This window comes from Stegastes partitus, unplaced genomic scaffold (genome assembly GCF_000690725.1).
Source record: "Stegastes partitus isolate 25-593 unplaced genomic scaffold, Stegastes_partitus-1.0.2 Scaffold763, whole genome shotgun sequence".
NCBI classification, from domain to species: Eukaryota; Metazoa; Chordata; class Actinopteri; family Pomacentridae; genus Stegastes; species Stegastes partitus.
The window spans coordinates 1-15,328 of NW_007578494.1; the positions used below are offsets into that span (position 1 = coordinate 1).

At 40.8% G+C, this 15,328-nt stretch overlaps 1 protein-coding gene across 4 annotated transcripts; it reads right to left on the reverse strand.

Moving 5' to 3' along the window:
* Positions 1-2,157: 2,157 nt before the first annotated feature.
* Positions 2,158-13,755, reverse strand: LOC103364630 (heterogeneous nuclear ribonucleoprotein C-like). Of its 4 annotated transcripts, XM_008291795.1 has the most exons (10): positions 13,631-13,755; positions 11,295-11,403; positions 9,398-9,666; positions 7,680-7,752; positions 7,397-7,447; positions 6,966-7,135; positions 4,400-4,513; positions 3,983-4,152; positions 2,638-2,776; positions 2,158-2,396 (listed from the first exon to the last, which is right to left on the reverse strand). In XM_008291795.1, the coding sequence occupies exons 2-9, from the start codon at positions 11,297-11,299 to the stop codon at positions 2,675-2,677; spliced, it is 954 nt and encodes a 317-aa protein (XP_008290017.1). In that variant the 5' UTR covers positions 11,300-11,403; positions 13,631-13,755; the 3' UTR covers positions 2,158-2,396; positions 2,638-2,674. The 4 variants fall into 4 exon arrangements, with proteins under 4 accessions (XP_008290017.1, XP_008290020.1, XP_008290018.1 ...); XM_008291798.1 differs by having other exon boundaries at positions 2,158-2,776; positions 7,397-7,444; XM_008291796.1 differs by having other exon boundaries at positions 2,158-2,776; positions 3,983-4,149.
* Positions 13,756-15,328: the final 1,573 nt, after the last annotated feature.

A 15,328-nucleotide genomic window follows, 5' to 3' on the forward strand; every position in this document is an offset into this window, starting at 1 on the left:
CATATGAACCCTGACAGATGTTTTCCAATTAACACCTTTTCCGTCTTTTTTCCTGCCAGTTGTGCCGCTCCTGCTGAGCATCTTCATCCTGTCTGTCCTGAAAACAGCCTGAGAGAGTCCAGTGAGGAAGCTGAGACCCAACGAAGACACAATGATGACACGTTTGAGTGTCAAAGTGTTTAAAAAAAAAGTGTTTTTACAGAACTTATAATTATTTAAAGGATCTTTTGCACCATGTTTGTACCTGATGAATACTTTTGAGCTGAAGAAACTAATGATGTTCAGTTTGGAAACACCTTTCCCTTGTTGTCGTGATCAAATATTTTCTTATTCTTTCTTAAGTCCAGTTTTTAAACACATTCCCTCTGACACCACGAGCAGCGTCTGCAAACACACCTTTCCGGACTTGGATGCAACAAGTTTGGCAGTAATTCGCAACAGCTAAGAGACAAACAAGCCAGCTCAGGATTGTTACCTTGTTTTGATGTGCATGGAATGTGACTGTAAACTATCTGTTGAGCGGATGACAGTGCACCTGAATTAAAAATACCAATAAAACTTAAACTATAATCCTGTTTGTGGCATCGCGCTGTTGATTCCTGCGATAAAACTGCACCTCCTGTGAAGTCAACGACACAACGATGTGGTGCTGAGGAGGCCGTGATTTAAAGCCCGATTCAAGAAGGTTGACAGAAAAGCAGCTTTGGGTAGATTTACTTCTTTACAAATATGATTTTGGACTAAACTGTGGCTGAGAGAACTTTTGCAGCCAAAAAACACACCTTGGAAGAAAATCTGTCTCCTGCTACAGCTCACATATACAAACTAATTCATTATAAAAGCTGTTTTAAACCAGTTCCAGTTAGACTGATTGCTAGAAAATGTATCAGCAACTATTTAAAAAATAAAGAAATAAATAATAGATTCACTGTTTTCTGTTTAATGTCACTTCCAAACCAAATAACTTTACTGTTGGTTGGCCAAAACAAGGGTTTACTTCTGGTTTTAGGATACTACATGAGGTTTTTCTGGTAATTTATAAAACAAACAATAAAGAAAATGTTTTATAGATCAGTCTGAAGCGCACCGTTTTGTTTTTTCATGGATAATGCACATTGATGACAACTTACCAAAGCTCCACTGGCGTTAAACAATCCCCAAAACTTATATATATCATAGAGTGTGGCACATATTCTAGTAAAACCAGCCTCACGTGCAATAAACCTGCAAGATCTGTTATCACACACTGTTCAGGGGGAGATTTTCTCACCTAACTTTGTAGGTTAAGAGACTGATTCCAACAGCTACAGCGACACGGTACTCGTTAAGTAATCGATATGGGAAAGTCCTGAAAAACCAACACGCTTGAGAAACTAGACAAAACACAAACCGCCCTCAATTTGATGACACCTGCAGCAATACATAAACATGCTGCACATAACCAGACTCCTCACATCCTCTCCATGAACTGAACTGCCGCCATCAGGCAAACGTTTCTGGAGCGTTAAAGGAAGAACCTCCAGACTGATCAAGAGCTTCACTGAACTGCTGATCTGGATGTACACGATTCTTTAATTGCTTTTAGTTATTGGATCCTGAAGAAACGCTCTCATCTTGTTCGTACTACTGTTGACAATAAACGTAGATTTTGATTTGATAAAGAAAACCAAATGCAGAAAGCAGCACAGGCAAGAGAAACGTTTCCAGAGGCCACTAAAAAGTAAATTAAATGGCTAATAATAATTTAAATGATCCCATAGAGCTGCTGGAAAATGTTCAGCCTGCTATGTTCCAGGAGTTTGTTTGCAGCTCTTTCCAGGTTTCAGTATGTTGAGCTCTGAGGATCATGTGGAAAAAAACGATTAAAGGGCCAAACAGGACGACGAATACGAGCTGCCAGACAATTAACAGTTAAAAACTTGACAGAAGATCATCTGCCAACAGCTGAAATGTTGCACATCAACTCCAGCCAGTCGTGCAGGTTGAGCTCCGTTCACTAATGTGTTTCCAGATAGTTTGGTTTTATCATCTCAACACCTCCTCTTCAAATACATTCAGTAACCTAATGTCTTGTTTACAACTTGTAAATACTCCAAGTGTTGCTTTGCGATTACCTTCAAGTTGGGGGAAAACAAATAAAAAGTAAAGAAGCGTGCATTAGATTTTAACATTTTATTGCAATTTATTCCTTTACTGTTGAACCGAAACTGAATAGTATAAAAAACCGACATTAACATACAGACACAAGGTCAAACTCACTGATGAGAAAGAAAAACAAAACACATTGAAAATTTAAAACGTTCTCGTGGAGCTGAATTTTCCATCCTGGCGTTTTAAGACATGTCCGTCGAGCTGTCGTCTCTGAGAACATCCACAGTTCATGTTGCTGCCTTCACCTGAAGACAAGCAATGACGCAGTAAAAACACAAACCGAAACCTACAGCTAGTTCTTCCTGTTTCAGTGATACCGGACAACTGGCAAAAAAATAAACAAAAACAAACAAAAAAAAAAGGACAATGAACAGACAATGTTTCAACAGAGTGTGCGCACCATGCTTGTGTGTGTGTGTGTGTCTGTGTGCACGTTTGCTTTTCTATCTACAACATGAGAGTTAAAACAGGAGTCCGAGTTCCTACTGGAAGCTGCGAGTTCGCTGCATGCGTCGCCGTGGTCCTACGAGTCCTCGTCGCCGTTCACGCTGTCGGCGTCGTCGTCTCCCTCCACGTGCTCCCCTTCCTCCTCCTCTTCCTCCTCCTCCCTCTCTTGGCTCTTCACCTGCACAGTTTGGGGTGAGATTGAGTTTACATGTACATTTTAACGAACATCCGTTACATTCAACCTAGATGAAAAGGTGCCGATTGACCCCACAGGAACCAAATAGATCATCTACAGGAGCAAGCACAAACACACAGCAGCAACTAGGAATCCAAGGAAAGTCTCTGATGCACCAAATAATAAAGTAAATTAACTGTCGTGCAAAGGATTGTAGTCTTAAAAAAATAAAAAGAAAGTGCTCAATGGCGAGGCATGTCATGGGCATGAGTTGACGGTATCGGTGCAATTACTTCCACTGTCGGAACGAGGAGACTACAGGTTCATACAGCAGGTTTTATGATGACGTATGAGTCACAGCGACATAACATCATCACAACCTGCAGTTCAGCCGAAAAGTCATCAGAGTTTCATCACAGAACTGTCAACAGAGGATTTTGCACAGATTCTGATTTGTGCAAACAAATTTCTAAATGTCCAACAAAGTGCTTTTGGTCACCAGGTGGAGTTCAGATGTGACTAATCCAGACCAAAACCAAAGTGATAAGAACCATCAGAAAGGTGAAAACCCAACACTTGTGTCAGAACAGTTGTACTAAATGGTGATATTTTGGTGAATTTCAATACCTGCCTTTAAAACTTCTTAATACCTGTGAACTTGCTGCAAAACCTGCAGGTAAAGAAAATAAGATAAATCACAACGACAACTTGCTTTTCAAACCTGGCAACAGGTTTTGCAGTTCAGTGATAGTGTTCAGCCTCTTGTTACTGAGTGGATGTGATGTTGTCGGCTTCTGAAATATCTTAACATCTATTGAAACTAAATTTACATTCATGGTTCCCAGAGGATAAATCCTAATGAGCCTGGTGATCCTCTGACTTTCTCTCTCATTCTTTTTCCTCCAATTTGAGCCATTTTGTGCCTGAAGGGTGAAAAACGGGAAATGTCGTAGGCTGAAATAATCTGTACTTCTCCTCTACGGTTACAGTTACGTTGGATGAACCAAGTCACAGGTTTGTGTCTGTAAACAGCAAAAGGCACCGAAACATTCGGGGATGCTTCATCTAAATCCTGACAGTATACTTGTGTTAAATGCACTTACTGCTGATGGATTCATTCATTCACTATAAAATCATTTTTTGCACCACACACATCAATGTTTGGCCCAGTTTTAATGCTACGTATTGCATCTGCACATTTGTTCTCACTTCTTCCTCCTCCAGCAGGTCTCCCTCCTCTTCCTCCTCCTCGTCGTCCTCTTCCTCGGAGTCGTTCAAGTCCTGGCTCTCCCTGTCCCTCTTCAGTCCATCGTCCTTCTTGTTGCTGGGGTGTGGAGGTGAAGTAACCTCGCCTGGCTCCGTTTTTATGCTCTTAGCTTCTGCCAAACACGAAAGGCACATCAATCGTCTGTTCCACTAACTGAGGTTAAAGGATGCACTCAAAAGATCTGTGAAAGTTTCTGGTATTAAAGGTCAACACATGCGGGCCAGTATTCGTAGTAGGATTACATCTTTGAGATCATTCTGTACTGGAGGTTTTACTTTACAGCTTCTCCAGTTAAACAGAGCATTTATTGGTTGCTTGATCTTCCTGTGTCCAATAAAAAGATGCGGTTTCCATCTTACCCGACTTCTTGCTGTGGTCCTTCTCCATGCGCTCCAAGCTCTCCAGCAGGTCGTCCACTTTGCTTTTGATCTGGGTCAGCTCGCGCTTGATGGTCTGCAGCTCGTCCACTTTCACTGGAGACAAAACGAAGGCAGGAAGTCAGTCAGGAAAACGTCGGAGTGCTTTTACACACTGAAAACACATCCTCCTCCTCCTCATCCACAACTCAAAACGCACGGAACATGAACTGGGTTGGTTTGTGCGACTCCAACTAATCTGTATTTTTCATTACAGACTGGTCCATACGCAAGTCTGGAGTCATCGCGTTCCGAGCGTTGGGAAATACAGAGAAATGCTCCTCGTGGAGGTCTTTGAACTGAACGCTCTGGTTCGAAAAATTGAAATATTGAATAGAGAAGAAAACACTTAGGAGTGTTGTATTTTAATGTGTTTCAACCATTGATTTTTGTATTTTTCTGATTTTTTATTATTGTGACATGCAACTAAATATAGTTCAGAAAATATCGCTGGCTGACTTCTGCATTAACTTTTATTATTATTATTATTATTATTATTATTAATAATAAATGTGATCAAAAATTGGGCTTTTCATGACAGTTTCAGCTTTTTTTTTTAACATTTCAACTCATCATAATCAGAGACTATTTGATCAAAGATGGCAATTAAAAAAATAATAAAGAAAGTATATCCCAGAAAGTATATATGAAGCTAAACCTTCACAGATGCCATTTTAAATATCCAGATTTTATGATGAAAAGTTTCACAAGGAAAAGTTTGACAAGGCCTGTCACTGATGTGTCCCAACTGGGTTACCTGTGTTGGTCGTTTGTCTGATTATGAGTATTCTCCTGCTCTCACTTCTCAAGAAAGAATTGTTTGATTAAATATCTATTCTGTCTTCATCACAGATTAACTGCACCACTATCAACCTTTTAACCACAAAGTCAAATCAAACCTTTTCAAAAGAGGATAATGCCCATCTGGACTATGGCTGGCACTTTCTAACCAATCAAATTTACTCCAAATAAATCAACAAACATCCAACTACAGCCAGCTCGTGTGTCCTCCCCATCTTTACATTTACAAGCTTGAACTGGTGTGGCTGCTATACGCCATTCTACCCGTATTCAGCACTTCTCACTGAGGTAACTCGACTATGAGGGACAGAAAACCAGCCCGGTGTTGGAGAGACTGACAAAGCAGAGCTGGCATACAGATCAGAGCTAAAGATATGGGCAAGAAACAAAAAAAGTGCCACTCCCAAGAGAAACATGCCCAGCATTTGACTTACCACCTAGAATGCTGTCGACAATGTCACACAATCCAGAAACTGTTCACACACAGCAGCCCGAGTCACTCCATACGCTACAACTTCAGTTTTCATTTTCTAAAGCAACACCAGATGTGCACCAATCCCATTGTATTTTTAATTTAAACCAATGATTACAACAGTTTGAGCCTGTGAATAGGACATAAAAATGTTCCTGTTGGAGATACAGTTTGCAAAGTGATCTTACTTCTTAATGAATCTGAATTCTCATTTGGGGTCCAAATCTGTGAATTTTTTTTGCACAGTGCAAACAATTATAAATGGCTTTTTAAAGCACACAAGTACAAAAAAACCCTTAATTATTGGAGGCACATATAACAGAACATCAGTACAGCTAAATAACCACAGCAGAGGTCTATGCAGTGAAGCAGGATTTGAGGTTATCAAGCTAACTTTAGGTTTAATTCTGGGTTTTCTGTCCTGCTACTGTGGCTCACGTCTCATATTTCCATGGTAACTTATGCTGAATGCGTTACCTGCTTTGGGGCAGAAAAAAAAATCTGACCAATCAGTTCTCTTGAAAAATGGTGTCACAAATCCTAGAAGACCCAGCGGAACTCAGCCCTAGCTGTTTTTAGCTTGTATTTTACTTTAAACTTATTTTACTGGTTTAGGATTATAGTTTGATCTTCTAGTGAGAAATATCTAAAGTTGTACACCTGTGGCCTTCTATATTAGAAGGGTCGGCCTACTTTGATTTTTTTGTCCAGGTCTCAGTTGCTCCTAAAACTATTTAACACTGAAGGGCTGCTGATGAAAACATCTAAGCAGCACACTCATTGAACAGAACATACAGTTGTAGTTGTAGTCAGATCTACTCGTGCTCATAAAACTAAGCCTGTTAACTAACAGTCTGCAGCTTTCTCTTCTGGTTTGGCTGCTGCAGCTGTGTTGCCGTTAGTCTGTAGAATAAAATATGCCACTCTGGTGCCAGGAGACACGTTCATGTATCTGAAGGGTCACATCCAGGTTCAAAAACCCTGGTCCACTTAGAGAGCTGATAACCAGCTTCGTAAGTTGGAGGATTTTAGTGAAACAACAGGACACCCCGAGTACGTGGAACTGGCTTCGTAGTCCAGGCTTCAGGTCTTCGTATTCATTTTTCTCTTAAGTTTCACATACTTTAGAAATAAACTGTTAGTTTTCACTGCTTCATGCCCCCGATTTCAAAAAAGTGGACCTATAAGGCTTCAGATGATGTTGTACATGTTACATGGGGCAGCCCAGACACTCACTCGTTCTGGATGAGGAAGTTCTCTGACTGCTCTTGGAAGAAGAGGAGAAGCTGCTCTTGGTTCTCCGGCTGCTTCCTCCGCTCAGGCTGACCCGCGGGCGTTTGGACGGGATCACGGCCCGCGACAGAGGAGGAGGAGGAGCCGGGACGCGGGACGGGTACGAGTACATTCTGGTGTCAAAACACCAGACAGAAATGTCATTAAAAACCTCAACACAAGTACCGTGTGGTGGATTTACAGCTGTGGGGTCAGTTTCATTCAATGACTGTTACAAACATTCTGGGTTACTGCGAGTTCTCACAACAAAAAACCATTAAGGGATGTTCAGGTGACATGTTCAGGAACATTTCTACAAACTATTGAGTTACAAATGACAGAAAAATGTGATTACGCATTCTGACGAAGGACTTCTTTTCAGATGATTCACTCACCTGTCGTAGTAATCTCTCTGAAAATCATAGTCGAGGTCAAATGAGGAACTGCTGTTCAGAGAGAAAAACAATAAGAGTTGCTTTAAGGACGCATGGAAACAACATTACTGCTGCATTCTTTCCAGTGACTTCTCAACTAAGGTAACCTGTATTTTGGCTTATGTTTCCTTCCTGCTATCATTCCTGACTAGATTGTTCTCCAACCACATTCCTCTGTGGTACTTTTGCCGAGAAGCGATGCTTACAGGTGAAGCACCGACTGGATAGCATCACTGAAACTAACCTGTACATGTCTCCAGCAGAGCGTTTGGTGGTTTTTGACCGGTGTGGTTTGGGTTCACCTGCCAAGTTGATGTCTAAAGGAAAGACAAATCATAGATTAATAACATCGAGTGACGCACAAACCTTCAGACTTAATTCCTGGAACTGTAAGAAAGACTTGAGAAAACTGAACAATATGTACCTTTAAGTTAAACATTGAAGAGGTACAAACTTAACACGGGCGCAAAGATTACAAGCGTCTGCAGTTTTACCAGCAGTTTACAGATGACAGAGCAGATTACAGATCCAGATCTAACTTTGCTTTTTGCTGGACGTCTTTTGAAAACTGTTTGTGCATTAAAGCCTGCATGCCGTCCATTCCTGTGAGCACAAATTATACGCTCGTGCCAACAATCTGTTCCACAAATCAGGGTTAGTCCTTTTTTTCCCCCCATACAGACTGCACTGGCGGTTTAATCTTTTCCCATGAGGTGAACCATCACAACGTAGACGCACCCTGATTTTACCTTTGTGGTCTGTCCCATACACTTTCACAATTTCTTAACACCAAATGTACATGATTGTATACAGAAATTAAAGTGCAGATGACTGAGTTTGTTCTTTTTCATAAAGATGATCTGGATCTACTAAATGTGATGCACTCAGACGTTTAGTGGCTCTCTGGAACCCTGTAAGTAATCCTCCTGGGTTTGTGAGTGACAAATGTGTTTCTTTTAACGAGAAACTGTCAAAATTAACCAGAGCAGGCGAGCTCATGTTGTAAATTTCATGAAATGCACCTGTTCTTTTACTTACAGTAGAAGCCTCTCATTTAACTTTGTGTTTTACATCATAATGAAAACACGATTGCTATTTGATGATGACGAACCTTCATGTCTGTCATAATTTATTTATTCTTAATTAGACTACCATCAATCTCACGGCACAGCGGCTGTCATTAACCTGTATTTCAGTTCATCTCCTGAAGGCACGTCGTGATCATAAACTGTGGCTTCATCTGCAGCATCGGAACGGTTTCCAAAAACAATGGAACAGTGATCACAGAGAGCACTACAGGTCAGAGCCGGAAAGTTTCGCTCTTCCTTATCTTTTGATCTTCCGTCTTTTGTTTCGCTACAAACACGACGAACCAGTTTTGCTCGACCTGCGGTGAGGCTGCAAATGGATTGGAGCACCAAATTCTTATCGAGTTGTTCATAGGACAGAAACTTAAAACGCAGAAGACGACAGTTTTAACAGGGATGTGAGAGGACTGTCATAAAAATGGCTTTAATTTTTATTTTTCCTACCACAGGTCCTTCATTCAAACTGCTGCCAGAATCTACACCATGGTGCAGTTCTTCTCTCCGTACTGTATCTTTGTATAATACACAATATTATACCCAGGTTTTCTCACATGCAATATACCCCTTACTATGAGCAATATCATAGTGTACCATATTTTCCTTTTATTTATCTTTTTTGGTTATAAGTAATGGTATCTATTATATGGACCTATAGTGTACATAGTGTGTGTGTGTGTGTGTGTGTGTGTGTGTGTAGCTCTACTGCATTACATTTCTCAGCTCTTCCCATTTATAGTTTATTTGTTTTCTTTTTCTTCTTGTCAATATTGTGCTCTTTCCTGTATCTGTACTGCTGCAACAAGTGAGTTGAACAATAAAGTACAATCTCATCTAATTTACATTAAAACAAAAGGTTCAGAGGACGACTCCTCACCGAGTACTTGTCCGACAATCATCCTCCCGTCCTCCCCGCCGACAGCAGCTCGGGCGTTTCTCTCGTTGGCGTACTGAACGAAGGCGTAGCCCTTGTGGACGGAGCAGCCGACGATCTTGCCGTATTTGGCGAAGATGGCCTCCACGTCGGCCTTGGTGACCAGCAGGGTGTTGAGGTTGCCGATGAAGACCCGGGAGTTGAGGGAGCGCGGGTCGGTCTTGTTGGTGACGTTGCTGCTCGCCATCAGGCTGGAGGTTGTTGGTGAACGACTAGCAGGGAGACACACACAGACACACATCGTCGCACAGTTAGTGGAAGGATGAGAAACAGTGGCCGTTTTGATGTGCTCCCGCTGTCAGAAACTGTGGGGACAGCGAATCAGGACGACGGCATGATCAGCAGGGTTTCCTGGGGAATAAAGGTTGAAACAAAAATAGACTTGTGCTGAAAACAAAGGAGAGAACCGCAGGAAGTTATGGGTCATCACTTTCTCTGTGCAACATCGCCGTTATTCTGATGCCTAAATTGCCGAAAGCCTCGATTAGGTTAATACTCAATAGCTGTGTTGTTACCTCCACGTCTAAAAATGATCTGCATTGAGAGAAAATAAACGCTCTGAAAACAAGCATTCAGATGGTCGAGGCCTGCAGTACCTCTACTGCCGCCAAACTGACTCTTGCTCATTACATCATATCTCAGTCTACAACTAACAAAGAGCTAAATATATCAGTAGCAGGTAAACCTCCACATTCAGAAAAACAAGTATAATAGGTGTTTGTTTTTGCATTTTCAGTCGATGAGATGCAACATCCCATCATGCTATTTTCATATCATTCAGTAAGGGTGTACAGCAAATGCAGCTTTTGCAGCTATGTAGGTTAAACGAGGTTAAACGTGAGCGTGACCTAAAAAAGAAGATAATTATCTGAGTCATGTGCCTCGTTTGCCTTAATGCAAAGAATGAAGGTGAGTGCATGATTGTGCAGCGTGACGTCGGTTATCCTAAGAGGCCACAGGTGGCTGCTGTTTGCTTCATTCCTGAAAAGCGTTTGCAATGTATCGACACATCCACTGACCTCCTTCTCACAGGTGTGGATCTGAATGTGTGCAATGAAGTGTTGTAATGGACGAAAGTATGTTTCATCTAATCCTACAGACATCAGATCGGTATTCAGACGATTCGGAAACAGCACACACACTTAAATTCGATGATGTATATCTTCCCGTTAACACGGGTACCAGTAACCATCCTACAAGCACACAGTGTGACAGAAATACAGTTCAGGTTCCTACCAAAAACAAACTTTCCCAAGCTGGAGTTTGATGCGGTCACTGTTAATAGGTGGTTGATAAAACAGCACAAAATATATCGCAGCACTTTATGACCTAACCTTAGTATCATCTAATAATTTGGGAAAGTCTGTTGGTGCTTTTGATGATAAATTAAAAGTGGGCAATGTTGTTTCTCATTTTACAGTGACCTATGTTCACAAATCTGGATTATCTATCTAGAATGCATCATTTGCAAACAACAGAGCAAAACATTTAAGCTCTATTAAGTCACCCAACTCCTATAAGTTATCCAGTCTCATATGATCCTGTATTAATGCACTTCAATTCCTACAGAAAAACTAATTTAACTGAATGAGTGAAGCACCAGACTTGTGTGTGTTCATGTGGAACCTGGAGGCTACAAACTGGGGCTCTTGCACCGTCATGTAGACGACCGATCCTGAGCTCCACATGTTCACTCAACGGGATTAATAACTCGTCTAACTGACAACGAAGGGTGTGAATCCCGGAGCCTTGAGATGTGAAGGAAACATGAAAACAGCAGTGGCATCAACAGTAGCCCCCCGGCTGACGGGGGGGGCAGGCGTTAACATTCATCACTCACTCCATAGCGTCTGTGTGCAGGGATGTCGTCTGCCTGATGTTTGACACTGGGGGCTGGGTTCAGTTTGGGCTGGTGTCTTGACCTTCACCTTCGCCCCTCGCGATTTATACTGAGGTGACAGAAAACACACCTCAGTCAAGCTGAGCAGGGTTATCTTGTACCAAGTCTTACCTGGTTTGGAGTGTGTGCAGGAGTCAGTGACGAGGCAAACACAGCAACAACGGCTCCAAAAAAACAAAAAAATGACAAGAGCTGTGCTGCTCCGAGAAAATCTCATCAAAGCGAGCCGCTTTGGGACCACAACTAGGCCCTAATGTATGTGCAAATGCATTATCTTTAACATAAGTTGTGTAAAGTGGGAAAATAAAAGACAGATTTAAGTTTGAAAGACATAAAACCAAATCATTACACTCATATCTATCCATAAAGAAGTGGACTGGTTTATCCCCAGTTGGCCCACATGTGTGTGTAGCAGTTGAAAAATGTGTTTATATGGTATCAACAACACAGCTGAGGCCCCTTTGACAGTAATGTCTACAGAATCCAACTTAGTCCACAACTAAGCCTCTTATCAACGGACACTTAGAACCAACAAGTCATCGGAGGCTTTTCATGTTTACAGAAAGTGAACGCAAGTTATGATAACCGAGGTGTTAAACTGCCAGAAGACTGGGGCGTCTCCACACGTACGACTAGCTGAACAGGACTGTCAAAATAAACAGAATAAACTATTCATACAGGAATTTCTGCAATCATGGGAAGTCCCATATATTAAGTCTTTCCGAAATGCGGAGGAGCGTCAGTGTGGAGTGATGCATTCAAATGTTACCTATAATTACACAGAGCACATGATAATAAACATCCTGGCACCACCTTCAAACATTATTATTGTCAAGCTCATAAAACCTTTGGAGGTGAGAGCTGCCATCTTCATTTAAAAATGTAAAAGCTCGTAGCACTAAATGTGACAAATACTGGGATGCAGAAGCACTTATTAGGTGATATATAGAGCTGCAATTAATTGTAAACCATTCTGACCCTCAATTAATCAATATGAAGATATTTTTTTAAAGAACAAAATATCAAAATTCTTTGATCCCAGCTTAAGTTTGAGTGTTTTCTGGTTTCTTTTCTCTTCTGTGACAGCAAACTGAATATATTTGCGTTGTGGACAAAACAATCTTGGGCTTCTGGAAACACTTATTGACATTTTTCACAATTTTCTAAGATTTTATTGACTAAACTAATTTATTAATCATGTAAATAATTGATATACTGGTCAATAAAAAATAAAATATTAGTTGCAGCCACAGATTCATAGGACAGTCCCTGAGTATAACCCCCCACTGATGTGAATTCATTTGGATTTTCCATTTATTGCACATTAAATATTACTCTAGCAAGTGTATGTCTCTAATACACTGAATAAGGCCTTGGGGTGAACGTGAAAGCATGAGTTGACTCTGATACACATAAACAGCCATAAAACTCTTTTAGATAAAGTGTTTAATTAATCAAGCGTGTGTTTGTAACGTTATGTAACAGAACGGAGGCCACTGGCAGTCCAAAGCTTTCAAAATCAGAAAAATCACTCTTCATCATAGGAGGGGAAGGAAAAAAAAAACTGAAAAAAAAGAGGAAAAAAAAACGAACAAACTGACCGAGCCAGAAAAGAAAAGTCTGGAGATCAAAAATTACCTAAACCATCCGCAACACACCCGCCTGGACCCCGACAGCGCCACCACCAGGCTTCAGTGTGAAACACAGGCCCTGCGCTAGCCTCGGGGGCTCAAAGCCGGCTAGCATGGCTAACGTTAGCCAACCACCAATTGAAAAGCATGAAAAAAAGACACTGTAACAAAACCAGTTCATTTGCTTGCAAAAAACCAAAACCTGCAAAATTCTGATAAACGTGTAGTCGATAATCAGTAATAAATCATGGATCAGGATGAAGCTGCGGCTATCAAACCAACGGAGTTAGCTAGCGCTAACGTTAGCTGGCCGGCTGGCTGAAAAGCGTGCCAAAAACACATTAGTCCCGTCAAGGAAAAGTCTTCACAATAAAGGCTACAAAAATAAAACTACACACACTTGCAAAAAAGGGATGGAACTGTAGCTAAGATGCATCCAAAGCGTCGTGTTTCTAAAAACCACACTCAGCGTTTGTGTTTTTTGGAGGGGGATGAGCGTCTCCAAGTTAGCTAAGCTAGCTACCCCGCTAGCCAGCACATTACGTCCTGTCCACTCGCAAAATAGAAAAAGCACCGGAGAAAAAAATCCAAAAAGAAAAGAAAAAGGAAGGAAAAATGAAAAATGTCTGGGAACAAAATACTCACCACGACCTTTATGAGCAAAATGTCTTGGTTTCGGTAAAATCGGTCAAATTGTTACTTAGGTCGTCCAGTTGGAGCACAAGCGGTTCGCCCCCGTGAACAGAGAGCTAGCTTTCTTCTAGCCGTCGAGCTAACGTAACGGGCGATGGCGCAGTGGCGGCAGAAGCGCTTGTTTTGTATCACAGCGCTGTCAGAGAGAGCGGAGCCAGCACCGGGCGCATCACATACAGAACACCGCTACACCGGGGGTGAGCTGGTATATAAAACATACTCACATGTTGTCTTTAAAAACCAGTCCGTCCTCCTTCCACAATAAAGCCTTCAGAGATTTCGGCTTTGATTTGTATTTTCCTTCCTTTAAACGTTGCTTTTACAAACAAGCGAGCAGATTTGTGGAGTAACAGTCGAACATTATCACTTTAAAATCATCTTTGGCTTCATGTTTTTAAAAAAATCTTGCTAAACTGATAAAAACAAGAATACGCGCGTTTATTTCTTTACATAACGTCTGTGCTAAATTAAAGATGATTTTAACGAAGCACTGATGCGTCCACTGACGATGTGTCTGTAGGTTTTTGTGAATGAATCTCTCGTTGTGTTGTTCGCACGCTGATGCTCAGATGTGTTGTCGTGATTGATTGTCAATCAGCATGAGTCATCTTTGCAGCTGTGATTAATTTAGATTTCACAAGATGTTTCTTGATCATTTAAACACACGTCTCCATCACCTACACAGCCTGTGCTTCACTGAAATAAAACATAGAGAGCACCTGTTACACGGTCATATGAGTGATTCTCATTTCAGCACAGAAACTTTGTGAATTTACCTGCTGAGGATGTGGAGAGAAAACCCATTTGTCCTCACATTTTTTCTACTAAAATGTTCCCTACAACGACTAATAAGACCTTTTTAGAGGCCTGACGAGGTAAAACTATCAGTATTTTAACATAACAGTAAAGAAAAAATAAAACAAAACTAGACTAAAAACACAGAGGTCATTTAATTTCGCAACAGAAACATGTATTTTTATATTACAAAGGGACATTAATTAATGAAAATAATTCAGACACTCAATTCAGGCACAGAAACTATGTGAACTTACCTGCTCGTGACCTCTAATCACAGCTTGAGTATATCGTAGAACTGTGAGTCATTCACTGAACAATGATGTTTTTGACTAAAATGTTTCCTAACACTAGTAAAACTTTTTTTTTAAAGGTTTGAAGAAATAAAAATGCCTAAGATCCAAGAAAAAAATACAGAAGCACATCCATAAAGACAGAGATCATTAATTTCTGCAGAAGAAATATGTTATGTTGTCTTGCAAAACATTATTACTGGATTTTATATTAAAAACATAACTCATATAAAGTCTAATATCCTGTTTTATTATTCACATTTAGACTTTTTGGATGCATCATGCAGCCCCTCAGTGGGTCCAGTCCTGCAAGTGATGAAGTTGTAGTAATGCAATGTTGCATCATCTATACAGCCTGTATATTGCTTCTTAAAATTTAGACAACACCTGTTTAACAGAATCAATGCTGACACTCACTTAGGTACAGAAACTGTGAATTTATCAGCTCACAACATTTCTTCACAGTGTGACTTTTAGTGGTGAACAGCTTCCCGAGCACTAAATCTACTAAAATCTTCCATACAAAGATTAATCAGATGTTTTCAGAGGCCAGAAGAACTAA